Source organism: Scophthalmus maximus, chromosome 12 (assembly GCF_022379125.1).
Source record: "Scophthalmus maximus strain ysfricsl-2021 chromosome 12, ASM2237912v1, whole genome shotgun sequence".
NCBI classification, from domain to species: Eukaryota; Metazoa; Chordata; class Actinopteri; order Pleuronectiformes; family Scophthalmidae; genus Scophthalmus; species Scophthalmus maximus.
This window is the reverse complement of record NC_061526.1, coordinates 19,975,396-19,994,196: the sequence shown is the minus strand read 5'-3', so window position 1 is coordinate 19,994,196 and position 18,801 is coordinate 19,975,396. Positions and strand designations below refer to the sequence as shown.

Sequence of the window (18,801 nt, the reverse complement as noted above, 5' to 3'; positions counted from 1 at the left end):
AGATATTTAAAAAAAAAAAAAACTTTATTAAACAATGTGTTGAGGAGTTATATTTTGAACATAAATAAATTAGTAAGTCATGGATTCTGTCGGTATATGTGAAAGCACAGTCCTTTGGTGATAAATGTGGAGCAGAGGTAACACGGTGGGTTTTGCCAGTAGATGGCGCTGCTGTACCACAACTCCCAAGTTTGATGTACAGCATATTAGTAGTCTTGGCTCCAAGCAGTATAGATAATGGATGGTTGGAAATTGGTATGAAGAGTTTATGATTTGGCAAATTATATTCCAATTCCAATTTCAACATGGAATTGAACGGCAGTTATATTCTGCTGATTTTAATAGTGTTTTAGCTTCAGTAGTATTTTATTAAGTGCTTAATTCGGTCACAGTACGATCTATTGGAATGTCGGAAAGCAATATAAACATTGTACAAACAAAAGCCTGCTATCGTCACTCGGTAAATGTTATTTGTTCTGTATCAAACGTCACCATCCTTTATCAAACATGTAAAAAGTTACAAATTACATTTTGGCTTTTGACTTTCTTGGCACTTGGACCCTCATAGACATTCTCTAATGACCACATCAGAAAGCTTATCAACCACCAAAACTAATTTGGCAGCAATGGGTCTTTTATGTGGAATGCAATAGCTACCATGCACTACCAAGTAGGCTATAAAAAAAAAAAACATGACCATCAACTTGCTGGCCCTTCTCAGTAAGTCCTCAATGTAACCCTTGTTTGACTAGACTGTCCTTTTATAGATCAATAGTCTCACTGCAGATGCTCAAAGCATCGATTTGTCTGCAAACACTGATGAACTCCTCTTGCACCGATCGGTCCGCCTCAGACGACAGGTCCAGGCTCTCCTGTGAAGCTGCCCCCAGTGTATGATAGTGCCTCTGTGGGTCAGCATGGGCCTGGTGGCCAGAGGACGCCACGTGGCCCGTGTCCCCTTGATGGCGTGATTGCTGAGCATGTCTCTCTGGGGTCGGGCAGAGGACCAGTGAGGAGCCCCCGAGAGAGGTTCTGTAGAAGGAACACGAGGAAGAACTGCCCCTCCAGCGTTCGGGAGATGAACAGCTGGAGGAGGAGGGCGACAGGGAGGGAGATAGTGGAGCGCCAACGACGGTTTCTCCTTGAGATTTGGTGGTGGGGGGCTGAGGTTGACTGGCCATCTCCACGCAGGAAGAAGTCCGATAAAGGCCGGGGTCAGCTGAGAGAGGATCATGGAGGCTGTTGCTCGGATGTACACTGTGGTTGTTTATAGATAGGTCACTCAGGCGAATGGGCCTAGTGGGACTAAAGAGACTCATGGGAAAGAGGGCCTCACTGAAGAGCGCCTCATCTATGCTGCGACGCAGGTTAATGGGCGAAGGTGGCCGCAGATCTGCGGTGGAGTCACTGGTGAATGAGGATCCGCCTGATGGCGCTCTACCTCCTCCGTCATCAGGTTTTTCTGACCCTTGTAAGTCCATGTCCAGGTCTCTGTATGCCAGGGCCCGGTTGCTGTGGTAGAGGAGGTCCAGGCCGTTAAGGCTGCTACCGAGCCTTTCATCCATCAGAGTGTAAAGGGGAAGGCTCTCCGTCTCGCCCAGCCCAACTGTATCAACAATGGCGAGTTTCTCCTGCTGGCTCAGGGTCCACTGGTAGCTCCCAGGCAGAATGGACGATTTGGACGCCAACAGTTCAGTCCAGCAACTTCCTGCAGCTGGAAGGTGGTCCGAACAGTAGACTGGCTGTGCGACCACCAAGGCTAAGGTGAGACAGACCCCAAGCTCACACAGTCTGCAGCTAAACTGAAAAGCCCACCAGGGCCAGGGGTGGAACACCTCCTCTCCACCTGCAACGCCCATTGCATTGAGCATGGCATACAACTGCAGTCCTGCACACGCCAAGGAAAACAGTGCTGCAAGACAGACAGTTACAGCCGCACGGTTCCAATCCCGACTCTCGGCGAAGGGGCAGCGGTTGTAGCGTTCTGCGGGTGTGGGAGAAGTGTTGTTCAGGTGGTAGATGTGCTTCGAGTCGGCCCGCACGTAGATGTAGAACACAAAATAGGCCGTGGACAGAAATGTGGCCAGCACGACAAAGGCTCCACGGGAGATGAGCGAAAGAAAGAGGCAAAGGGGAGGCTTCTGCTGGTAGAACTTCAGTAACGCCACTGGACCGAATGCAGCTGCAAAGTGCAGGACAACCAGGCAGGCCAGGACACAGGGTCTCTGGAAGGCTGAGTAGGAGAGCTGCATTCTTGAGCGCATGGAGAGGAGGAGGAAAACCAGGCCGAAAGCCGCAGTCAGGCACGGAAACGGCGCCTCGTAGAGCATCAGCGAGGCCTCTGTGAAGGGTAAGCGATCCTGGTGGCCGTAGGCGTCGTACAGGAGGGAGAAGGACCGGGTGCAGCCAGCGGCCAGGAGGAACAGGCTGACCAGGGCGAAGTAGCCACATCCAGACGGGCACCGCAGCGGCAGGCAGAGCAGGTTGAGCGCCGAGGCTAGTGTGAGCATCGCAAAGACACAACCGGCGCCGTAGACATGTGCCTCCCAGGCCAGGCCCCAGGCCGCCATGGCACTGTTCCAGTCAGTGTACAGGGGCACCAGCATGGGCGGCGCCGGGACTAGGAGAGGGTCGATCGATTGGTTGGCGGCAGTGGTGTTTTGTGTGGGCCCGGCGTCCGAGGCGGCGGTGGAGACCCAGGTGTCTGAGAGGTTGCAGATCCCGGAGCGCTCTTGGTTGCAGTCGGGAAGGAAGGTGACGCCGCTGTCCACCGTGTCGGACAGCCAGTCTTCAGTGTCGAGGGGAATACGCGGCGTTTCCGTGGGAATGCCTGGCGAGAGAGCAGAACGTCAGTTTGATCAAATTTGCTTTGAATAGCCTGTAGGATGATTTAGATTAATATGTGAAAAGGGAGTAATTGGAAACGGAGAGAACAAAACAAAAATGGGAAAAAAAGACATCTACTTTTATGTCGGTCAAAGGCATATAAATCATCCACTCGTGAGAATACACAGGAGCATTTCATCAATGTTCAAACTATCTGAGCCAGAAAACAAATTGGCTCCGGTCCAAGATGTTGAAAGAGTGCTTTCCTCCTCATGTGCTAATCCCGTTTAAAAGCTTGTAAGAAGGCAACTTCAAACTGAGCAGGGCCCTGACAGAGAGAAGAAAGGGAGAGCGCGTGAGATCAGCCCACTCGGAACCTCAGAGCCGGCTTCTCTTACGTCGCATAAGCCATCTGGAGTTCCCACGCGAGGAACATTAATTATGATTGTGCTTGGCATCGTGAAGGAAATGGCTGTTTCTAAGTGGCTCTGGCTATGTGTGCATTTGTGTTTGCGTGAACATTACCGAGGCGCCTGCGACGCTCATCCGTGTCGTACGAGTTCACGGATGAAACAACCATCCCCACATGCGTGCTGTGTCAAAGATCATTTTGAGACTTTAGGTGTAAGAATGGGTTCTGGCAACTGTGCCGAATGGAAAAAAAAAAGTAGTCAAATGCAGCAGAAGAGAAGCTGCGTGTAATTGCGTCGCTGTTATTTGCAGACACACACACACACACACACACACACACACACTCATCAGTCACTTTGCTGCAGGCTGATCAGAGACAATGACTCCCCCACAAAGAGTCAGGTGGTATAATGGACCACAGAGACGGGGACAAATGAACGGGATCAACTGACAGCACAGTGAATCACGCAGCGGGCGGGTTTACTGTGCAATAACTTCAGTGACTCATTTTTGTTGTAACAACTGGAAAAAAAAGGGGGGGGGGGTCGGGGGGGTTACGTGTAGCTACGCCTGGGGAATACATCATATCTGGTGGTTAGTGATATGTGCCAGTTCAGGACCTTTAACGCGCAGACCTCACCACCGCAACACCCCTAAATCTTTGCGTACAGATTTGAGGATGTCTAATTTGTTTCCTGGCCGAAGCTAAAAGTGGAATTGGTGTGGTTTAGATTTTTTGTTTTCAGTCTCTCTCGTCGGCCCTTTTTAATGCGCTTTTATAGGTTTTTATTTTTGTGTTTCCCATGCCACCCGGTCCTGGTCCCCTCATTCCCTCCTGTTGTTTATGATTTCCCGTCATCGCCCGCCTTCAAAAAAGGGGCAACTCCCATAGGTGGGTTTGTTATTTTTTATAATCCGCAATAGTTTGTCTGTGGGAGGGGCCACTATCCTCTTTGACCGCCCTGGATGTTTTTTAGAAGTCCCTTCTCTGCTGATCTTTGCCTCTTTGTCTTCTAATTGTACGGATACAACGTATGGTGGCCGTTGCTTCCATCATGTGTGCAGTTCTGTCGTGAAGTGGTTGACCCCGAAGCCCTTTCACTTGGATTTATGTTTATATGTCTCCTTTACATATATGCTCATGTTTTTGCCGTATCTGTGTCCGTTCGTACTCGAGCACCCCTTGTGAACGAAGCCATCTTCCTCTCTCTGCCCCCGATCCTCGTGAGTGGCAGAGGATTTTCACGGGGGGGTTCAGCATAAGCCTTTGCACTTCCCCGCTTGTTGTCACAGCCTTTGTAATTTTTTTTCCTATCCTCAGAGCTGATTCATAGTCCCAGGTTGTCATGAAAACGTCAAGCTCGAGGGGGGGGGATGAGCCAGCTGCCAGTGCATCTTGTACTGTGGCGTGACGCAGCAGGTCTATTTCACACGTCTTGGAACAGACGTCTTTTGGAGCTTACCGATGAATCTGTGAGCTTTTCAAAGGTGTTGTTCTTGCACTGAAGCGCTGTTTCTTTAATGAAGTCCTGATTAGGCTTTAATGAGAAAAACGTGAAAGGATGTCACGACGACTCCCTCGCGCGTCCATCTTCACAGTGATCCCTCGGCGACGCCCTGGACCGATGTATGAGCATCGGTCCCTCTCAGGCATGTAGCACCACGCCTCTGTCCTGCCAGGAAAGAACACGTCCGCGCTGTCCTGCCATTCAGTCAGTGAAGCGAACAGTTTGAACGTGATGTTTGATTTGCCCGGAGGAAAGACTGAATCACGCAGTGGTTGACTGACAATCGCGGCACCGTCCCAGGCTGAAACTCCTACTTGATCTGTTGCTTGTAATCTGAAATATTCCTCTAACGGCTACGAGAACGAAGTAGCTGACCGACATTGCCACGCTTTGCCAGTGATCGGCGGACTCATCCATAAGAACAACAGAATCGTGACTTGCTGGACAACACTGGAATAATAATGTGACTGCCTGTTCGCTCAAAATGCATAAAGGCCATTTTATTGACACCGTTTCCTTTTCAATGTTGTTGAACGTTCGGATATCAGACACCACTGACAGTGTCGTCCTAACAAAACAGACCGTAACAGTGTGGGAACTTCAGGCGGAGAGTAAAACAAACACACAGCTGCAGGCGCGCCGGCCGCCGGGGGCCACTGATAAAAGTAGGTGGGGCTCAACAGCGGGGTCACGCCGCCGACTTGTACTTTCCAGGGCAGGACCGTGACCACCGAGTCAGGCCGAGGGGAAATAAAAACACGCGCCGGGCCTCGGAATTCGTGTCGCGTCTCGCGGCCCCATGTCGACGCATGCCTCATCTGAGCTGCCGGGCTGGGCGCGAGCGGCCACAGTGCAAGGCTGGATCGGAGCGCTACGTTCCACTGCATGCTGCTCGGTCATCTGACACCTTCCTGTGGGAACGAGTGTCTCATGCCAGGGAGGGCTGACACATGCACTACAGTGGACACACGGACTGAAGGCAGAGTCCTCCCTATTGAGCCTCAGTGGAAACACTTTATTCATTTATTTATGTCTCAGTTTCCTTTGGGTTTTTGCTAGTAAATGTTGCCAGGTCTCCAAGCAGAGGTAATAAAGGTGGAGGACTCTTCTGATGACGCACTGCAGCCGCACACGCTCGTCTGTAATTGGCTGCGCGTTGATTCGGCGTCATTACACTGAGAGCTCCGTGTGGTTTCCATCTGATTGCCTGCATCTTCAATTAGGCTCACCTCAGAAAAGAGGCAATTTAGGGAGAGAGCTCGCGGCGCACTGAGGAGGAGCAGTCGCGCACGTTGGGAAAGACTGGAAGCCGAGGCCGTTTCTTCAGCCGGACGCAGTGCAACAGAAGAGCCCTTCTGCCCAGAGGCGCACCATCGTCAGCGAGTGGCACATTTGACGGGTCTATTTTTTGGAAATCACTTGACAAAATGTGCTATTCTGGGCAGACTAATGTGGGCTACATCTGCTCCTGTGAACCGGGCCGAAGGAGGATCTTGTAATGAGTAAAAATCGGCTTCATGATGGTGGACAGATGAATAGGATAGACTAATATATTTACAGAGGAATTGTGAGATTTCTTTTATTCCTATTGATTTTGTTGAAATGATAAATGTGCGGGGGTTTTTTAAATTCCTTTTTGTAAAATCAGAAGTGAATTTATCCTAATAACATGCGTGAAAATGTCATCACAGCCACCTATTGTCATCAGATCAGAGATTATTTATCGGAGAGATCACAGATAAATGTTTGTCTAGGGAGCGGGCACTGTTTCCTCTCCTCAGCTCTCGGGAGGTCTTCGAAATCACAGTTGTCTCCTCCCTTTGGAATTAATTAGTTGCTTCAGGCAAAGGATGCAGGGTAATTGTTTCTCTCCCAGTCGTCAGACAGATTTACAGAGATTGAAACAACTACAGGGTGGCTCACATGAAACAAAGAGCATGCAGCACCTTTTAGCTCTCCTCCTAAAAGGGTGGCAGTGTAAAACACATGCTCGACAAAAAGTTAGTGTTCCATGCTAAGGGATGCGTTTGCTCACCGGTGCTCCGAGGCGGGGATGTTGTCAGCAGCTTTGCGGATGGCGTGGAAATGTCTGCCAGCCTCCCGTCGTCCACATCCCCATCCGCAGCAGAAGACACCACGCCTTCCTCAGCCTCCTCATCCTCCTTATCCTCTTGGCCCGGCAGCTCTGCGAAGACACATGCAATTCAACCTCAGAGCAAAGTCGCAGCGATTACAGCGCGCACGACTCAAAGCACACTCTTTAAGTATCTCTGAGAAAATCAAATTGTTGAATCTGAGGCTCGCAAAAAGGAAACTTTGACCTCTCTGCTCGCAGCGAATCTGACGCTTCACTCTGCAGGAAATGGCAGGACTGTGTTTCCTAACCCAGTTCTGTCAAATGGATCGGCCTGTCATCCACTTAGTTGTAGCCAGTCATCCATCGCACATGGAGCCTGGCCCTCTGTAGTCTAATTACATTGACATCCTAGTGTGTGTGTGTGTGTGTGCGTGTGTGTGTGTGTGCGTGTGTGTGTGTGTGTGTGTGTGTGTGTGCGTGCATCATCCGTCTTTGGGCGTCCAAAGTGGAAGGGGAAACAACGAGAACGCAAGAGACAGACAGAATGAGAAAGTAATGACTACAAGGCCGAGACGCATCCTGCTCTTTTCCCTTTGGTGCGCTCGCAAAAATGTCTTAACGCTCAGGCCTCTCTCTGCCCGGGGTTTGTGTGCAGCGGCAGTTAAAAATGAATGATGGACCAGAACCTGTCGGGGGAAACTGATGAAGTGTCTGCGATGAAGCAAGGGAAGTGTTAGTTTCTATCTTCAGAGTGAATATCAATGTAAGACATCAGGGCTGTGGGAGGAATAATGGGTTAGATAAAAACCATCTTAACCGCCGCGAGCCGAGGCGAGCAGCTATTTTATAATCTGGGTAATGCACACAAGGCTCAAGTCAATCATAAGTTTTCAAAGTTTTCAAATCAAAAGAATTATATTGCACATGCGGTTCTCCACAGCAGGCGTTTAGGAGTCAAGTCCAAGTCGAATAAAAGAAAATATTCATAGTCAATTTAACCACCACTATATATTTTATGTTCAAATTTAAATACCACTGAATTTACAGTATTCATATAGTTCACTCTTTGTCACAACTGTGCTCTGTTTTCACAGAGTCTTGTAATGTGGAGTGATTTGGACGGACTCACCGCCGACACGCTGTAAAATGTAATTTCCTACGTCTAACGAGATCAGCCACAGATGTGATGCCGAGGCAGTAAACAGGCGCAGTCGCTCGCTCGCTCGCACACAAACCGGGGAGCTCGTCTCTCCAGCACATCGCAAGCAAAATTACTGATGGCCGGCTATTTACAGACGACTGCTGACGGAGCGAAATGGCAAGAAAAACGCAAACGGGGATCGGAGAGGGAGGCGTGAGCCGAGCGGACTCCATCTTACTCAGAGCACAGCTCGACCTTCCACATCGGTGCTGAATTATCATTTTACTACAGTCAGCACATACATAATTTCCTTCTGTCCTTTAACGTGTCTTCTCGGCGTCACGTTAGGAATCGATATGACTCAATTTCTTCACATTCTCAAACAAGCATTAGTGGATCTTCTGAGGCAACGACGGCCATTCTGGTGTGGTGCTAGTTGTTCACTTCTTATAGTGTTTCAGACGCAAACAAAGGTGATGTTGCACTTCATGACACTCAGAGTGATGAAGTGTGATGGGAATTAATAATGGCATTGGTTGGATAGCAGCGCCGCCAAGAGATGAATGCTGATGATCAGATGCATCAAAATTAGATGTTGTGTCTAAGTGGGGCCTTTAATTTTAAATTTTTCTTGCGCAAAATTACATCATCGTGTCGCTAATTTGGCTCATTTTCAGTTACTAAGGAAATTTGTGGCATTTTATTACTCTGTTGCACTCTTCTTTCGTTTACAATCAGTCTGAATGAAGGTGAGCGATGATCCGGATTGCTTTATGATACGATTTGCATCAGTCAGATTCATTCAGTGAGTCAAATCTAGCAAACAAACCAAACCAGCTTTTTTTTCTTTTTTTAACTCACAGATTCCTTATCTCTATTTGCATTAAAGCCTATTTTTCCATGTAAATCCCATGCGAGGACATCAGATATTCAAGTCGCATGCTTCGTTTCGTAATTCCATTTCCGTAATCAATGACTCCGTGAACGGACACATTTAAGCTGTTTCGTACACTGGAACCACAAAGACGACATACAGTATATCCTTGCAGGTGTTAATGGAGTGTGTTGAGGGTCTAGCCCGCCTCGCTGCTGCCTATTAGCACAGCACACAGTGCTGGAAAAGGTGGGAGGAGGGGAAAGAAGGGGCAGGAAAAAAGAAGGGGAGTCATTCTGGAAGATATTTGGATTCCTTTAGAAAACCTGCGTTTCATCAGCCTCGACCCCCAGTTCCTTTTCCCCCCCCTCCTCTCCCTTTGCCCTTGCCATCGAATGTCAGAGTGTCCCTCAGCAGAGGATTTGACACAGATGCAGAGCATTGCTGTTTTCTTTTTGTGATACCTGACAGCCTCCTCGAGGGCGACCGCACGTAGCAGACACTCAATGACAATGTGTTCACCACCTCCAGTTGGTAAATGATTCACCCTGTGCACATTTGTTCACACTGGGATAATGTATGATAATGCAAGGTTGCCGTTGCTTTCTTTTTCATGTAACTCTCCCCCTGTGTCCTTTGGCAGGGCACCAGTCGTTTAAAACAAGCAGATTTTTGTTTTTCCATTCGTCCTGGATAAGTTTTATTTTTACATCCCTGTCAGGACATTTTCTCCCTTCAAAGCATCCGTGCCTGTCACGGAAGAAAAGGGACAGGGATTTGTGTTTGCACAGAGGCAAAAGATTACAAAATGAGCATGGAAACAGGGAGGGAGGAGACTAAATGGCACGAAGCCTGTTCAGCATCCATGAGCAGCGACTGGCGAGCGGATGGTCCCAAGGGAGAGGTGGTGGATTCGCTGAGCGTGCGCTCGGAATACTGATACGCAGCCACAGCAGCCCTCCCCGCCCGGGCGAAGCCCCCTTATCTTTTCCCCTCCGCCACCACGTACGGTGCACGACTGAAAACAAGTGCAGACACAACACTGGGCCCCGCAGACAAAACAGAACAACCCGGTAACGGTTTCAATGCAAGCGGCTTGAATCAGTGTGGCAGATGAAGGATCTGGAGGGGTTGCATTCCGATTTCAAAAATGCAACTTTCACTCTCAACCTTTTTTTCTTCGCTCAACTATGTTAGTATGCATTTTGATGTTATGCAATATATGTATCGCTCCCTGTACGTAAACGTGAGTTGAGTCTGTGCTTGACCTTTAGTAGCTGGAGCTTTTCATTGAATGACATTAAAACAGAAGTCTGTTAAGTAAAATCTCTGCAATTGCCTTACAACCCTTTTTTAATCGCGTTTTTGTTGTTTTGTCCAATGGTATGTTCAATCATCTTTGACCCCCTAAATTCATTTAGATAAATTAAAAAAAATGCACAGTTGTGATATCTGATATTTATGGTAATTTGATGCGACGGCAGCATTACAATATCAAAGCTAAGAAATGCGCCCAAGGAGACTATTGCAGACACTACCATGGCTGAGAATAATGGACTCATCATATTCTGTCCCAACCTTTGACCCTGCATGATGAATGTATCCGTCCTTGGTGGACGACCTACACCTCCGAAGAATCATGGAGCATACAGACACCAGACTGCCACCGAGTGCTGGGGGGATGGGCCACTGGGAAGAAGGTACCGCCTCACTGGGTTGTCAAAGTCTTCTGAAACGACCTGGCTACCAGCCGCCCATCATCTTTAGCTCTTTGTACAGTCTGGAGAACAAAACCCAACCTAGCCGCATTGAATCAAATACTGTTCCCTTCCATTCTCTGAGGTAATGACTTATGCATTGTTGGGATGGAGCTGTGCCTTGAGAAGTCATTATAGACTGTTAAAGGGACAGTATGGTGGTACCAATTATTCACTTGTAGATGGGGCCAGTGACAAAACAACAACAGATGACTCAAAGAAACCACGTTTAAACCACCCACAATAGATTGCAAAACAGATTCTGATGCTTTCATTCTCCTCCCTTCACAGATCGAGAGAATCAAGAACTACAGCAAAGATCTGACATCCTGTGGTATTGGCTGTTCAAACATTCTTTTGATTACTTGTCTTGTGGAGCATCTTCCATTCCAGCAGGCTGTCATCTGGCTCGTGATATATTTGTCCAGAGGATTAGCAGTCTGAGCTAATGTGCACGCACTGAGGAAAACCACACGCTGAAAAAAAATCTCAACCCTACCTCCAATATACTCTCGACGAACTTGATAAACATTAATTCCAGCGCATAACTCATCGGCCTAGTCGGGTTAATGTTGATTCCAGACGTGTACTCACTCAGTGAATGTTGCCTTCGGTTTCAACAACATCTGGATTTATGCTAATCGCAGACCTTTGACTACTTACCATGTCGTGTGTGTCATCAATCAAGGCCGGCCGTCTGCAACCTTTTGACAGTCAGCTACTGAGCACTTAAGACCCGCCTCGCACATGATTGATCACATCTATTGAGTCGAGCCAGGCTCTATTGATTTGTTTAACTTTGCTTACCTCTTGCTATTGGGAAGTTAACCCTTTGGCTCTGGGTTGTGCTTGTTATGGATTCCAGCACTAGTTTGTGGTCGATCCCCGTGGCGGTGGTGGCTGCCCCCGGCTGTTCCTCCACGGGCCCCGACCCGGCCTCGGAGAAGCTCCGGTCAGCCGCCCTCGGAGCGGGGTGGGTTTCTGCCGTTGCGGCCTCCACAGCGCGGAGGGTAAAACTAACGGTCGAGTCGTGTGGTTTTCTGACAAATGCTGTCTCTGAGGACGTGGGGGGCGTGACAGGCCTCGGAGTGTGTCTGCTGGTCCGCGTGGTCGCGACCAGTCCTGGGTTTGTTGTGGAGGGTTGGGCTGCCGCCCATGTCAGGGCAGTGGGGACTGTAGTTTCGGGCGCTATCGTCGAGGAGGTCTTCCCTGCAAGCTCTTCAGCCACCTCCTCATCGGTGTGTTCCTCCGGGAGGTGTTGCGCAGTGGCACCCATGCTGGGTCCGGCTGCCTGCGTGATGCCCTGCGGGGGGTGGCCATGTGTTGCGTTTTGTTCAGGAGCGTTTGTGCTGCTGGCGGGACTGTTGGTGAGCAGAGGCCTTCTGATAGAGCTGCCTGTGGGAGAGTGGGAGTCTGAGACAAGAGTGTCATTGTCGGTCCGCGCTGTGCTGCCGTGTGGAGAATCTGATGTCCCCGTGGGAAGGGATTGGGTTCTTATCTCTGTCACGCTGACCGGGAGCCCCTGGGTCGAAGTGGTGGGTGTTTCAGATGCCTCAGAATCGCTCCCTCCCCCTGAACCCAAGTCTTGCGAGTGATCAAATGTTTCTGTCAGCCCCTCTGCGATTGTGGTCAACGCCGCGTCCTCGTTCTCGCCGTCCGAGCTCGGGTAGAAGGGGATGCGGAAGGGCAGTGAGGGAAAGGAAGGGAGCTTCGGCAGTGACGGGGTCCAAAACCAGCCTGGTTTGATTTCAGGTGGCTTTTCCCTCGTTGGTGTTGGTCCCCAGAGGGCCTCTTCGTCGGCCGCAGTCCGTCCGCGTAGTAGCAAAAAACACCAGGAGCAGAGCACCAAGGTCCGGTGGAGGCCGAGCATGCTGTCGACAGAGGCACACGGACCGGTCACATGTTGTTCTCCACTCTCCTGCTCCCTGAGGCGGGTTTGGCCGGCTCTCCAGCAAAACGGCCCTGAAAGACAAGACAAGCACAGACAGGACACTGAGTGACTCGCTCCTCATCCACGCCTCGCACGGCTAAATTGGAGTTTGGCGGAGACTCGACAGGACCTTGCGTCTGTTCGTTTTTTCTGAACTTCACTGCCTCCGAGTCTGACCTGCTTTTCAGCCGTTTTTTCCAGACCAGACAGTAAATCAAGTGCAGAAACTGTGCCACCCAATACAAGCGACTGCCCAAGTTAGCTGGCTAAAAAAAAAAAAAAAGTCACCCACCACAAATCACAACAAGAACTTAAGTATTACGGACTCCCTGCAATTAGTGGCGTCCTGCTGGATGCGGTGGTCAGTATTTATGTCATGCCGTTGCTCACGTGCGTGCTGTGTCGCAGTGGTTGGGCTGGCCACACGGACTCACCAATGGATGAAAGAACTTCCTTCCATATGTAGCCTATTCAGCGAGGAGTGGTCAAGACATAGTGTGTGAGAGTTGGGTTGGGGGGGGGGACGGTGAAGAATTAGGGTCCGGGTTGCCAACATAAGAATAGAGGGACCTCTTTTTCTTTTGTGGGCCGCCGAGTGGTTCAAAGTCACTATGCCTGTTGCCTCAGTGAAAAGACTTGAGCACCAAAGGAATTTCCCCTGCGAGAACAACAACCTGTAGGCTTTAGCTGCACTTAACTCCCACATTACCCCCCCCCCAGCTTTTGGCCTTGCTCTCTTTCAATCTCAGATTTATTTGTTCTTTAAAGTGGAGGGAGAAAGATCTGTTTGTGCGGGGCTGGAGGGGGGAAAAAAAGCACATCAATATTCGCGGAGAACCGCTATCGTGGTGAGGTTCTCTCCAGTCTCTCTGTCGAGCTCTCATTTGACTTTACATTGAGAGTATATATGTTCATAATCAGGTAGGAACCTACGTATATACTTACAAATACTTGGCCTGGCTACACAGTCGGACCCTGACATATACAAAGACTGACTCCTGTACATCTGGGCGTCCCACACACTCCCTAGATTTAGCATTTTGACTGAGCGGCATGAAAATCATTTTTTTTTCAGTGAGGTGAGGTTGTTCTTAGACACCTGTGTGTTCAGACTTGCACCATCCAGCCCACACATGGTCACATTTCAATGCGTGTAGGGATTTCAATGAAGATCAATCTCTGCATCTCTGCCAACATGTACTGTTCTGCAGTAGCTACACACACCCACACACACACACACACACACACACACTGCTGGTATCTTCAAGACATTCTTATCCAAAGGATTACAGAAAGGCCAATAAACACATATTAAAAGCTCGGTGCATCACCTTTTATCTGATGTATTGCGGATCAATTATTTAAACAACAGGGAACATGTATAATTCATTTTGGCTTACGTTCTCACATTTCACTTCAGTATCGCATTCGTTCAGTATCACATAGCGAGGTCAAAGGAAACTCATGTAGAGCAGGAAATGCTCACCTGACTGCACAGTATGTCGTCCTTTATCTGTCCTTATGATTTTACCAAAAAAAAAGGTGTATGTGTTGAATCTCTAAGTGACTTATATTTAATCACCAACAGAGTTCAGGGGCAGATTCCAGCACACGGGCAAATAGAAGACTTTCCACTCTTACTTTGTCTGATTTGACCTAAATATCATACCAGATGGTCGTTTGTTGATGGCTGACTCATCCTCTCTTGGCAGATGTGCAGAAGTTTTTCTTAAACATAGAAGTTTTTCAGTCTTCCACCTCCAGAGAGTTAGAACTCACGGCATCTCGGATTTGATCAGAACACAACAATTACATTTTACCGTTTGGCTTGATGTATTGATATGTCTATTTTTAAATTAAACCATGATTTACAAAATGAACAACCTGAAGAAAACTAGAGATTGAGACCATAAACCCCCTCAGGAACTCTTTTTACCGACGTTATAATTCAATCGGGAAATTGTTTTTGCGACCAGTGGAGTCGCCCTCTGCTGGTCTTTCCAGAGAATACAGGCTACAGGCACTTCCCAGTTGACGTCATTTTCCAGACTCAGTGACTACTTCCATTTTTTATAGACAGTCATGTGAGTGAATAAATGCATTAAAGTTGTGGGCCACCAAAAAAACTAAACCAAAACAATGAACTGAAAGACTAAAACTCTCCATGGAGTTGAGAGGAATTGCAGAGTTGTTAGATCGTCTTCTGTTGCTGTAAATACTGCGAGAAACCACTTCCATAAACACATAGTGGCGATCGTTATTATTGATATTTAAAGATCGGGCCTTTGACTTTCTTGTCACCGCTCGTCGTCACCACTTCAGAAACGTGCCTGTTAGCGACGGCACGGTCTGGTTTGACGCGCAGCAGAGCGGAGTGGAAAGGAACCATTAAAAGTGTCTGTGGGGAAATTTACGAGTCCCCGCTAGTATTTTACTCGCGTCTATTTTTTCTGGTTTTTTGTTGTCTCACCGCTCCTCACAAAGACACGGTGGCGTGCTCGATGGAGCGGAGATACAGGGACAGGAGGGGGGGGGGCGCAAAGGAGGGCAGAGAGCAAAAGACAAGGGCAGAAGACGGAGCATATTGACATTCAGTTGTGGCCGACAACTCGGCAGCAGCCTCCCTAATGCTCACTTTAGTTTGTTGCCAGAGCCTCTTTTATTAACTCTGCAAACAGACCCCTTCCCTCCGCAGTTTGCTCTCTTCTCTCGGGGACCATCAGCCATCTTGATCTCAATCAGCCTCCAACCTGCCGCTCAGTTTTTCTAGAAACAGCCTGGCGGCAGAGGGGCCCGCGCGTGATGGTGATAAGGCCACAGTAGTGTGCAGCTGACGGAAGGGAGGAAGTGCCGTCTCCAAGAGGGAAGGTGAGATGTAAAAAGAGGGACGACCGGATCAGAGCTGTCTGCCGAGCGACTGAAAGGGAGAGGCCCGACACCGAGACGAGCCGCACGTGCAGATGAATTGACTCGAGGCCAATGTCATTACTATCTAACAAACCTGCGACGACCGCGGCGAGGCCCGCGGATCAATGACACACTCCGGGGATAATGGAGTAATTCACCTTCCAGCAAACGGCCACTGCTGTGGGTGGGGGTTTTTTTTCCTCTCACCCTCAATCCGCTGTGTGGGTGTGCATATTTACAAGCGCTAGTTTTCACTCTAGCATTATTTCCATGGTTACCTGTTACATGTACAGCATATGCCGGTGCCCTCACATGTGAGTGTGTGTTTACATCAGCGTCCTCCCACACATGCTGTCGGGGCCCCGTGGGGGTTTTTTTTTTCCCGCAGCTCTTGAGGCCTGTGATGTTGCGGAAACATCACAGGCCCCCGTCTCCCATCGAGGGGAGTCAACTTATGGCTTTTTCCTGTTGTCCTCTCCTGACTTTGACTCATGCGCGCGGACGTCAATACTGCACGGATGCAATCTGACCGGCCGCTTCCAGCCAGCAGGGACTTATTCTGCACAAAGCTGCACATTGGAAGGGCTTGTTGAAGTGTGAGGAGGCTTACTGGAGCAGGGAGGTATATATATCCGCCTGCCACTCCATGAATGTATAGTAGTCGATCAGAGCAAATTAGAGCAAAAAAATGATGCGTCTTCGACGGTGATAGTCACACTTGGAGCGCCACAAATCCGCCGTGGTCCCTTATCGGAGGCCTCATTTGTTTTTTCTTCCACAAGCTCACAGATTGATTTCACCGTCGCCTCGTTTCACCATTATGGATGAACACTGCCCACTGTGTGTTCGGCGCCTCCGTAACCACTGATAGTCAAGCTCGCTGGCGAGTGAAATAACTCCCAGAGGATGATATTTCCATAGCAGACTCGTATGTTGCATGGAGTGACATTGCTCTTGCGTGTCGCTTTGAAATAAAAACGTGCGCTCGTGGCATTTTTGGGAACTCGTGGTCTCGCAGGGGAAGAAGATCGGCGGCGCTCTCGTTTCTGTTCAGCAAGTACGCACTTTTGTTTCTGTGCCGATTAAACCAACGGATGCTGGTGGGTTGATGTCATTACCCCAGGAGAGCGCTCGGCTAGTTGTAAGCTCTCTGGCTGCACGGTCGTTCACCAGAAGCACGTGAGAGTGGCGTCGTCTCGTCAAACTCCGTCGTCAGAAAAGCGAAAAGCAAACAGGCATTACAGAAAATGAAAAAGAAATAAATTCAAATTCCAAATATTCAATCTTATGTTTACCATTAATCCCTTGATGAGTAACTCCTATTCTTCCTTTTTTGGTTTGGATGACTACCTAATGGAGCTCGAGCTACAGTCACTGGTCCCTGGTCATTTATCGACGGATGCGAGAGCTGCTTTGATGTCCAAGAATAACCGAACCCTGAGTCGTACAGTCGGAGTCTAAGCAGCATCACAGGCAGCGCTCCAGCAGGTTACGCGTGTCCGGCTGCTTTTTACAACTAAACTGCGTCCTGAGTCATTTACAAGCGAGGCTAATCCCATGTCCGTTCTAATCTGTGGCCCTTTCCTCTCGAGATTTTTTCCGGAGACGCCATTTCCACATGCAGAACATTCGCAGTGCAATTAATATCATCTGTATCTGGGAGTTTCTGGGGGAAACTTGTTGAGTCACTCAAATGTCATCTCCCCCGCCCCTTCCCTTTTTTTTCACAGATGAGCTTGGGTCTCCAGACGTCCTCGTATACTCCATCCGTTTAAAAATCAAGGCCACTCTTGAAACAGGCCGCCGTCAGTGCTTGAGAATGACATCGTACCGGGCTAACGCTCGTGTTGGACGATCGCAGAGAGCCGGATGATCACAGAAGGACGCCGGCATCCGCCGGCCGCCTTTGCCATGGTGACAGCTGAGGCCAAAGACGTCTCGCTAATCCCCCGGGATTTGAGCACCTTTTGGACTGTGCACATGCCACACACATGCACATGGATGGCTATCACCAAAACACACACACACACACACACACACACACACACACACACACACACCAGTCTGTACACACACACACAAACAGACAGACAGCTGTATATTTATTCATCCTTGAGTAGTAAACACAAGGCTGTTATTCATGAATATTATTCATGTTACTACTATGCAGTGCTCAGATGACACACTGACAGACACACGCTCTCACATGTGTACACCCACCAACACACACACATTGCTTGTTTGCCTTTAGATTCAGCACAAAATGATTCTCTCTGATCTCCATAATCCCGATTGTAATTGGTATCAATACACCGACACCAGCCACAAGCCCTCTTACACCTGTTCAGTGAAATACAGTGTGTGTGTCAGCACACACACACGCACACATACACACACACACACAAACACACACACACACACACAACATCCTTTAGCTGCAGCTATAGTGTCAGTCTGTAACATGAGGTAGAGACCAGCTGATTAACATGCAAATACAGAGAGAGCGAGAGTGTGTGTGTGTGTGTGTGTGTGTGTGTGTGTGTGTGTGTGTGTGAACATGCAGATGAAAACATGTCAGCTTCTTACCTGCAGATGGAATAAGATGGAGAATCCACAGCCAGTGGGTGGTGTGAGTGTGTGAGTGTGTGAGTGAGCTGCAAGAGAGAGAACGTCTTTCTGAGCCGGTGTAGGTTTGTCTGCTCTGTGGAACTGAGTTCCAGTCTCCCTCCCTCTCTCCCTTCTCCCTCGCTCCCTCCCTCCCCTCTCTCTCTCTCTCTCTCTCTCTCTCTCTCTGCATTTGCCTCTATCTCTCTCGCTCACTGCATCAGTCGTCTGCTATGTGGCTTCCATCACAAAGCCTGTGGTCACACCTCACTGGGCAAATTGTTCATTAGCGGAGAGCACCCAGCGCCGTGGACACTGGAAAACGCAGTTTGGCTTTAGACTGCGATGGCTTACACGCAAAAAAACAAATCAAACACACATGCAGAATACAACATACATAGCCTGTGCACGCCTGCTTGTGCCCCATATACACATGCTGGAAGATTTTTTTCACGCTCTATATTAAGACCCAATTAAAACTCTTATGCTGATGTTGACTCTTTGGCTTTTGCAAATGAGTTCCTCACCACAGCACAGAGTGAAACCACTTGTTCAGCTTGTGTAATACTTATTACATCTGGGGTCTTGTGAGCATAGTTGTGTCCATCATTTCTGCCGGTTAAGTCTAAATTGTGCATTGTTAAAGTAGTTGCAGACATCAACAATCTTCCAAATGTTTTTAAATGCACGTGAATAATAAAATCTGTGATCTGATGGAATTTATCATCAACTGTCCGATTTCTTTCAGAACTCTCCCTTTATCACT

General features: G+C 48.7%; 1 protein-coding gene across 1 annotated transcript; it reads right to left on the bottom strand.

Moving 5' to 3' along the window:
* Positions 1-8: 8 nt before the first annotated feature.
* On the bottom strand, positions 9-18,127 carry prrt4b (proline rich transmembrane protein 4b). Its single transcript, XM_035648725.2, has 4 exons — positions 18,018-18,127; positions 11,402-12,556; positions 6,781-6,930; positions 9-2,830 (listed from the first exon to the last, which is right to left on the bottom strand). The coding sequence occupies exons 2-4, from the start codon at positions 12,462-12,464 to the stop codon at positions 762-764; spliced, it is 3,282 nt and encodes a 1,093-aa protein (XP_035504618.2). The 5' UTR covers positions 12,465-12,556; positions 18,018-18,127; the 3' UTR covers positions 9-761.
* Between the last annotated feature and the right edge of the window lie 674 nt (positions 18,128-18,801).